The sequence below is a fragment of the Octopus bimaculoides genome, chromosome 21 (assembly GCF_001194135.2).
Source record: "Octopus bimaculoides isolate UCB-OBI-ISO-001 chromosome 21, ASM119413v2, whole genome shotgun sequence".
NCBI classification, from domain to species: domain Eukaryota; kingdom Metazoa; phylum Mollusca; class Cephalopoda; order Octopoda; family Octopodidae; genus Octopus; species Octopus bimaculoides.
The window spans coordinates 2,736,035-2,746,297 of record NC_069001.1 but is presented as its reverse complement, the minus strand read 5'-3'; the positions used below and the strand labels follow the sequence as shown (position 1 = coordinate 2,746,297).

At 39.6% G+C, this 10,263-nt stretch overlaps 1 protein-coding gene across 1 annotated transcript in view; it reads right to left on the bottom strand.

Annotated features, from left to right (window-relative positions):
- The window catches only part of LOC106873852 (neurogenic locus notch homolog protein 1), a 157,319-nt gene that overhangs the window by 118,323 nt on the left and 28,733 nt on the right, over positions 1–10,263 (bottom strand). Inside the window, exon 2 of the mRNA XM_014921403.2 lies at positions 5,130–5,214. Coding sequence (XP_014776889.1) covers positions 5,130–5,214 — 85 coding nt within the window. The remainder of the gene's footprint in view (positions 1–5,129; positions 5,215–10,263) is intronic.

Here is a 10,263-nt window from a genome sequence, read left to right as displayed (position 1 = left end):
ATAGTGGTGATGGTGGTGGTGGTGGTGGCGACGAAGGCGACGGTGGTGTCAAAAAAAGAAAAAAAAAAGAGAAAGACTTATGGAATTCGAATAGACATACCGACAGAACCAAATAGAAACAACAACAATGATTTATTCTGTCTAGACAACCGCAGTTCCTTCGCGCGCTCTCTCTCTCTTACACACACAATGTGCGCGTATGTCTATTTTCTTTCATTTTATATAAGGCGATACACACACACACACACACACACACACACATAATCGTGTATGTATGTGAAAGTATGTTTTCTTTATATCATGTATCAGAAGTTGACTCTGTTCCGTTTAATCTTTCGCTGTTGTAAGACTTTTGTTTACAGTCTCAGATAATTTATAATTCATATATATGAATAAATATTGTGTTGGAATACATTCGCTAGAAAAAAAATAATAATACCACCCGAAGACTAATTACGATGTACCCCGTAGAGTACGTACGGGTCTTGTTACCGAGTGGTGTTATTCTGTTCTTCCGTTATCCTGTTACTAGCTTCAGTCATTTGGCAGCGGCCACGCTGGAGCACCGCCTTTAAAGGGGTTTTTAGTCGCAGAAATCGACACCAGGACTTATTCTTTGTAAGCCTAGTACTTGTTCTATCGGGTTTTTCTTTCGCCGAACCGCTAATTTACGGGGACATAAACACACCAACATCGGTTGTCAAGCGGTGGTTGCGGGACAAACACACTGACACAAAAAACACACACACATAAATATATACATATACGTATATACGACGGGCTTCTTTCAGTTTCCGTCTACTAAATCCACTCGCAAGGCTTTGGTTGGCTTGAGGCAAAAGTAGAAGATATTTGCCCAAGGTGCTATGCAGTGGGACTGAACCCAGAACCATGTGGTTGGGAAGCAAACTTCTTACCACACAGCCACTTCAAATATATATAAATATATCTTTTACTTGTTTCAGTCATTAGACTGTGGCCATGCTGGGGCATACCTGCACATAGTTTGCAGGAATCGTTAGCTTAGCGGCATTTCGCCTGTCGCTATGTTCTGAGTTCAAATTCTGTGGAGGTCGACTTTGCCTTTCATCCTTTCAGGGTCAATGTAATCCCCACAAATTTCAGGCCTTGTGCCGATAGCAGAAATGATTATTATTATTATTATTATTACGCAGCTAGGAAGGCAGACAAAGAAGAAGCAGAGGTTAACAAAAGCCATGCAGAATCAAGTTTATATAAAACTTCATTCCCACCACAACAGAATGTCAACTTTAGAACAACAACCACAACAAAGCCTCTATTATCTACAATGTTTCTTCTCTTCTATTTTATTTTCTAAATGTAAGGCTGCTTTTGGTTTTAGTCCTGAGTCAGAGGTGGGGATTGGAGGTTGGGGACAAGCAGCAGGGATAAGAAAAACTCATGTTTCAGGAGTCATGATAATATAATAAATTGAGTTAAACAAACAATCCACCCAACTTTAGGGAATTGACATGTAATCTTAACTGTTAGGAAGAGGTGACTGAGCAATAGAAAGATGGATGGTTGAGGTGGAGGTACTTTTGGGCAGTCATTTGACCCCGTAAGACATAACAATGAAGATCCCTCTCAAACTGTTACATTTTACTAGACACAGGCGTGATTGTGTGGTTATGAAGTTGGCTTCTCAATCAGTCACATGGTTCTGGGTTCAGTCCCACAGCATGGTACCTTGGGCAAGAGCCCTCTACAATAGCTTTAAGTTAATCCTTTAACATTTAAACCAACCATATCTGGCCCAAATGTTCTACCTGGTCTATGTTGAAACTGGCCAGATCCAGCCTCTCACACCTACCCTACAATCTCTTTCTAAAAATAAACAATCACATCTTCAAAATGTTGAAGCTACAAGATACTTCATGATTAATTCTTTTAAAATATTGATAAACAAACATTACATCATCATCATCATCATCATCATCATCGTTTAACGTCCGCTTTCCATGCTGGCATGGGTTGGACGATTTCACTGAGGACTGGTGAACCAGATGGCTACACCAGGCTCCAATCTGATTTGGCAGAGTTTCTACAGTTGGATGCCCTTCCTAACGCCAACCACTCCAAGAGCGTAGTGGGTGCTTTTACGTGCCACCGGCACAATACATTTGATAAATTAATCTGAATGCTAAAGGGTTAATGAAAGTCTTGCGAGTGGATTTGGTTGATGGAAACTGAAAGAAGCCCATCATATATGTGTATCTGTGTGTGTACATCAAGTGATAGTTGTAAACAAGGGTCACCATTATATTAGCGGTGTTATTTTCTTTATGACATTTGTGAAAATATATTCCAGCCACAGGGAAGGAAATATTATCTTGCTTGGAAACAGGTGAGGGTTGGCGACAGGTGAGAGTTCTCTGGCCACAGATATAGGAAGTCTTCCTTAATAAATCCATCCAACTCATGCAGGCATTGAAAAGTGGATGCTAAAACAATGATGATGATGGTGATGATGTTTTTTCTCTCTTTAGAATAGGGGAGGGTACAAAAAGTCGGGATGGTCAAGGCTGGAATGTCTGTTTCTTAGCTTACTCTATGAGAAGCAATAAGAGTTAAGAGGAGGAGGAGGACAAAGACATTTCAAATGTTTGGTTTGCTGCAAGGGAGACAGAAAGTTTAAGGTTTAGGAAAGAACCCTTTCTTTTGAAATAACTTGTGATGGTGGTGGTGGTGGTGGTGAGTGGTGGTGGTCATGTGGATAGTGTTCATGATTATAGCAGTAAGTGATGGGAAAGATAAACTTCTTGCTGTACACACAAGTATACACACACACACACACACACACACACACACACACACACACACACACACACACACACACACAGTCATCAATAGTTATGTATTTAGGGACCTCAATCTAATCAATAGTTCAAATTTACATTAAGGTCCTCCCGCCCCACCATGACCACCACTACCACCGTACAGAGCAAACAATTAGTGGCACCCAGGGCCAGGAGTATGGCAGCGGAGAGGGGAGGAAACAAACATTTAATAATATAATAACTGTTCTCCCTGCTGCCCTCAACTCACCCCCTACCCCACCCTGAGTATTGATTGTATTCAGAGCCTTGTAGTGTGGAGGGGGAGAGGGGTGGTGGTGGTTAGTGAGTGCATACGTGGGTGTGACTGTATGTGGGGAGGTTGTACAGGTAAGGGAATGTCTGTGTGTGTGTGTGTGTGTGTGAAGGAGATTACCTGCATGTGAGAGGGTGTCCAGGTGAGGGTATGTGTGAGGGAGAGAGGGAAAGAGAGAGAGAGAGAGATTGGCTGTATGTAAGTGTATATTCTTGAGGAAACACAGGTAGAATGTGCGTGCGTGTGTGAGGAGAAATTGTCTGGATGCCAGTGTATATGTGTGAGGGTGCACAGGTAAGTGTGTATGTGAGAGAGAACACATAATATACACTCTTTAGAAGTATTTAAGAGAATGCACATTTGTGTACACAAGCATGTATATATTTCTGCTAATCATCATCATTATATAGTGTCTTGTTTCCTCATACTGGTATGGCCTGAATGGGTTGTCACAGTCTGAGTCAGTGCGTAGAAAAAGAGGGGAAAGAGTATGAAATGCTGCATATGAGGAGAATACATGTGTGTGTGTGTGTGTGTGTGCGTGTGTGCTTATATTCCCCCAATGTGGGACAGGGCCACCAGCGTAGCTAGAGTGTGTGCCACCTGGAGTGGCCCTTCCATTTGGACCCTGCAGAAAACACATATTGCCAACAGCAGACCCAAAAGTGCCTCCTGGGACAGAACCGTCCCTACCACCCCTTTCCTAGCTACACTAATGGGCAGAGCCATGAAACATAACTATCAGGCAATTGAGAAGTTTTCTTGCCAACCAATTCCTTCAAATTCTTATTTCGGGTGACCATTTCCTTTCCAGCAACCACCTCCACTCCCACTACCCTTATATTTGTGCTACCACCACCACCACCACTGAGATGGTGTAGCAAATAGTATACCATTGCAGAGACATTGTGATGTGAGGTAAACCATCTCTCCGGGATAAACACCAGTCTATCACAGGCAACATTTCCCCAGATGATCTGGTGGTAACCACTGACAGCCAGGTTGAACAGAGATAATATAGAATATAGTGTATAGCAGCAGAGAGATGCTATGATGAGAGATCATTCTCTCCCTGGATACGACCACAGTCCACCATAACAATAACATTTCCTGGTGATTCAGTAGGACTTAATAACAGCCAGTGGAATCTAGAATATAGAGTACCATCATAGAAACATTGTGATGAGAGATCATTATTCCCCTGGATATGACACCAGTCTATCACAAATAACATTCCCAGATAATTTCGTAGTAACTTTTTTTTGTTTCGTTTTTTGTTTTTTACTGATTATGGAAATGGTAAATATATGCCAGTTCCCAGAAATCTAGAGAAAAAAAAAATGAAAGCAAAACAACAAAAAAATGCCATTATGTCTGTTCTGCAACAAATTTTGAACTCATATCCTCCTGTCAACTGGTGGTGGTCCAAACTGACAAATTATCCAATCAACCATCACACTTTCTCTTCCACTTCTACAAGAGACTGGAGGGAGAAAATGTGAAATAAAAACTCTCACAAGCATGAGAAAAAAGTATGTTAAAACTACCACAACTGCAACAACAACAACAACAACAACAACAACAACAACAACTACTACTACTACTACTACAACACCATGATGATAATAACAGTGGTGATGACAATAATAATGGTGGTAGTGATATTGATGATGGCACTAATGGTGATGACGATGATGATAATAGCAGATGATGTCAGTAATGATGATAGGGGTGATGACAACATCAACGGACCAACTACTACTACGACTACTACTACTACGACTACTACTACTACGACTACTACTACTACGACTACGACGACTACTACTACTACTACTACAGTGACAATGCTTATCCAGAAAGGCTCAGCTCAGTTCAACTCCGGAACCACCACCACTGCCGCCGCCACCATCCTGCCCTCCAATTTCCTAATAGTGTCAAACAATAGAATTAACAACAACAACAACAAAAGAAAACAGGGGGGTGAGGAGGAGGAAAGGAAATAGTGTACTTACTGGCAATAACTCTCTCCATTATGGTTGTGCGGAGAGTGACATTTCGCACCATTCTGGCAAGGGTTTGGGTCACATGACGGAAATGCTACAAAAATGAAAGAGGATGAAAAAAATTAATAAAATTAATAAAATAATGAAAAAAAAAAAACTCAGTTTATTTAAATACATTTTGTTAAATAGTAGTAGTGATGATGATGATGATGATGACGATGATGATGGTTGTTAATTGGTTGTGATGATGCAAATTTGCTACAAAATGAAAGGAATCAAATAAGGAAGAGCAGTGTGTGTGTGTGTGTGTGTGTGTGTGTGTGTGTGCATGTTTTTGCACAAATATGCTTGTGTGCTCTACCACCACCAAATGTATGTATGCATGTGTGTGTGTGTGTCTGTGTGTATGTGCCCAAATGTGTGTCGATTTATGTGGATATAAATATTTATGCATGCCAACCCCACTCCATCCTGCCCAACAAAAAAATTGTTGGCATTATTTTTTAGCCTTGATTCAACTCTGAACTGGCCCATGATTAGAGGTATTCAAGCTACACTCATCTATTTATTTTTTCCTAAGAGGTGGAGTATCTATGGTAAATTTGTTTGCTGAATGTATAAATAGCAGCCAAAAACTCTTGTTAAAATTCATTAGGCTGGTGTAGTTTTGACTGAGGAGGCAGTACAATGTCAAAACAGCAGGTGTCCTCAAAATATCCATACTCTAATAAATCACATTCAGCTGAAAGGTTGTTCCCCAGTAATGAATAGTAACTAGCATTTTAGCATTCACATCTGCCAGAACATATCAAGAATAAATATGTATGTCATCATTTTGCTTCCCAGCCACATGGTTCTGGGTTCAATCCCATTGCATGGTACCTTGGGCAAGTGTCTTCTACTATAGTCTCAGACTGAAAGAAGCCTGTGTGTGTATGTGTGTGTCTTTGTATCTGTTTGTCCACCACCACTTGACAAGTGTTGGTGTGTTTACATTCCCGTAACTTAATGGTTCAGTGGAATACTGGGGACAATGCATTCAACTAGACCCCCACCCACAAAATTTCAGACCTTGTGCCTTTAGTAGAAATGATTATTATTATTATTATTATTAACTGATTCTCTGCTTGCGAAGACCTGTTGAGGGAAGTGAAATCAAAATCAAACTCGATGACAGCACCGCATGACTGGCGTCCATACTAGTGGAGCACTAAGAGCACCATCTAAGCGTGATTATTGCCAGGGCCGCTGACTGGCTCCTGTGCCAGTGGCAAGTAAAAGACACCATTTGAGCGTGGCTATTGCCAGTACCGCCTGACTGGCCATCATGCCGGTGGCACGTAAAAGCACCCACTACACTCTCGGAGTGGTTGGCATTAGGAAGGGCATCCAGCTGTAGAAACTCTGCCAGATCAGATTGGAGCCTGGTGCAGCCATCTGACTCGCCAGTCCTCAGTCAAATCGTCCAACCCATGCCAGCATGGAAAGTGGACGTTAAACAATGATGATGATTAAGGCAGTGAGCTGGCAGAATCATTAGAATGAATTCAAATGCTGCCAAGGTTGACTTTACCTTTCATCCTTTTGGGGTTGATGAAATAAGTACCAGTTATCCACTGGGTCAATGAAATTGGCTAACCCCTCTCCCCCAACATTTCAGACCTTGTCCTATAGTAGAAAGGATTATTATTATTATTATTATTGCATCCCACAACATTACATTCTTGATTATTAAATCAGTATTTCACCCCCACCCCCTGCACTCCTTCCCCGATTACATGTAAAGTTCACAGAGTGAAAAGAAAAAGACAAAAAACAGTTTTGCTAAAATGTGACACAAGACATTGCAAGTGAGAGGTGTCAACTGTCTCGACCAATCATTTTTTTACATTATTTATAGTAAATAAACTGCCCAATTGACATTTATTGCATTTATGTATAAATACACTTAATGACATTATGTGTGTGCATGTGTGAGTGCATGTGTGTGTGTGTGTGTGTGTGTGTACAGGTATGGCTGTGTGGTTAACAAACTCATTTTACAACCATATGATTTTGGGTTCAGTCAATGGTGTCAACTAATCCTACACTAAATTGCAGGCTTTGTATATGTTAGAAATTATTAATTAGTATTGATTCCCCATTATTATTATTATTATTATTATTATTATTAAGGTGGTGAACAGGCAAAATCGTTAGCATGCCGAGTGAAATGCTTAGCGGCATTTCATCTGTCCTTACGTTCCAAGTTCAAATTCTGCCGAGGCGAACTTTGCCTTTCATCTTCTTGAGGTCAATAAATTAAGTACCAGTGAAACACTGGGGTCAATCTAATCAATTAATCCCCTTGCCCAAAATTTCAGGCTTTGTGCCTTTAGTAGAAAGGATGATGATTATTATTATTATTATCATTATTATTATTATTATTATTATCATTATCATTATCATTATCATTATTATAATTATCATTATCATTATCATTATTATTATTATTATTATTATCATTATCATTAAGATGAGGAACTGGTAGAATTGTTAGAGCACTGGACAGGAATGCTTGGTGGTATTTCACCTGTCACTATGTTTTGAGTTCAAATTTCACTGAGGTCAACTTTGCCTTTCATCCTTTCGACATCAATAGATTAAGTACCAGTGAAACACTGCAGTTGATTGTAATTAGCTAGTCCCTCCCCACACCCAAGTTTCCGGTCTTGTGCCTTTAGTAGAAAGGATTATTATTATTATTATTATAGCAACACGCAGATGGAATTGTTAGCAGGCTGATCAAAATGTTTGGCAGCATTTCGGCTGCTTTTACTTTCTGAGTTCAAATTCCAAATTGTAGGATTACTCACTTTTGCTAGCTGAGTAAGACTGACTGAAGTGTTTTGCTCAAGAACACAACACATTGCCCAGTCCAGGAATCAAAACAACAACCTTACAACTACGAATCCAACATCCTAACCACTAAGCCACGTGGAAGAGGGTTTGTCGGCTGTGTGATGCAAATGTGTCATCTGCCAAGTCTAGTAAAGAAGTACCAACTAATGGTAGATGTAGTGATATGCTGTTGCAGTACATGCCACATAGCGAAGTCTCATATAAAATGATTTTTTTTTTGTTTTAATTTCGGAATTAAATGGTTTGGGTTTACTGTCATGTGACTTTTGGCCAACCCTGTATATATATAAAACCTTCCTGTTAACAAAAGTCAAGATGCATGCGGTTCAGTTATTCAATAAATGAAAAATGCATTAAATACCAATAAAAGTAAAAGTAGGACAGACACAGAAGGACCCTAATTGTTCTTCAGTTATCAACTGAAATGTAATTAAAATGATATTATCCAGCAAAACTAGAGCACCATATAGGTAGAATTATAAACATATAAAGCAGGGATACACGAAGTATGATCATTGCTAGAAATAGCAGCCGGTAGGCCCCTGTTTTATATATTTATATGTGTGTATGTGTGTGTGTGTGTGTGTGATGTGTATGTGGTGTGTGTGGTGCGATGTGGAGTGTGTGGTGCGATGTGGTGTGTGTGGTGCGATGTGGTGTGTGTGGTGTGAGTCATGCAATGTGGTGTGAGTGGTGTGATATGATGTGATGCAATGTGATGCGTGTGATGCAATATGATGTGTGTGATGCAATGTGATGTGTGTGATGTGATGTGGTGATGTGATGTATGTATGATGTGATGTGTGTGTGTATGCCTGGTAGCCACAAGCATGAGTGTGTGGTGAAGAAGTTTGCTTCCCAAACACATGGTTTACACCCTGGCCAAGTGTCCTCTCCTATAGTCTCGTGCCAACAAAAGCCTTGTGAATGGATTTAGTAGATGGAAACTGAAAGAAGCCTATTGTGTGTGTGTGTCATCTTGGCATGGTGGTTGTGAATGAGTGTCATTGTCAAACAAGTAAGTGTCCTTCATTTCCAATATTCTGCGAAAGAGCATATCTGGTGTGATAGGGATCTATTATCTAGCTTGGAAACGAGTGGGCGTGAGTGACAGAAAGGACATCTAGTCATAGAAAATCTGCTTTAGATAAACTCTGTCCAACCCAGACAAGGACAGAAAAGTGGACATCAAAACAATGATTGTATATATATATATATGTGTGTGTGTATATATATATATATATATATATATATACAGAGAGAGAGAGAGAGAGAGAGAGACAGAGAGAGAGAGAGAGAGAAAGAGAGAGAGACACACACACACACACAAACATATATTCATAAAACAGCAAGACGACTATTGTTGATGACTCCAGAGTTCAAGCCAGAGAGGATACTTATATAAACACATTGTAGTAAAATACAGCATGATTGTATTTGAGAAATGGATATATATATATGTATATATATATATATATATATATATATATATATATATATATATATATATATATATATATATATATATATATATATATATACACACACACACACACACACACACACACACACACACACACACACACATATATATATATATATACACACATGGGCAACCAACTTACTCACAGTGATACACACAAACAATTTGGGATCTACACACACACACACACACACAACGACAGCAGTTGAATAACAAAATGAAACGCCAGTTATAAATTAGCCGATTACAGCTAATTCATTAGTTTTCTAAGGTAGAAATATTATGTGATTGTTTACATTTAGAATAACATTGTAGGATAGGTGTGAGAGGCTGAATCTGGCCAGTTTGAACATAAAACTTGTAGAATGTTTAAGCTGGATATTGCCAATTTAAAAACTAAAGGGTTAAAAATCAAAATGAGTCACAACTAACACCCTGAAACCCCTAATAGCAAGGATTGTGTATGATCCAGCAATTGGTTCCATCCACCCTAAATCCAAAATTAGAGAGGCCCAACCTCTAAACCCCCTATGAACAAAGTGTTAAGTATGGTCCAGAAACTGATTCCACCCAACGACTTATAACCAAAATTGAGGTAGGCCTAACACCCTGCTACCCCTAATAAAGATGATTGACTGGTCCAATCAAGACCAAGACATGTTAGGTCTCCAACTTGCAAACATTAAATAATTTGACATTAAATTCTGACAAACCCTCTACCACCACCACCACCACCACCACCACCACCACCACCACCAC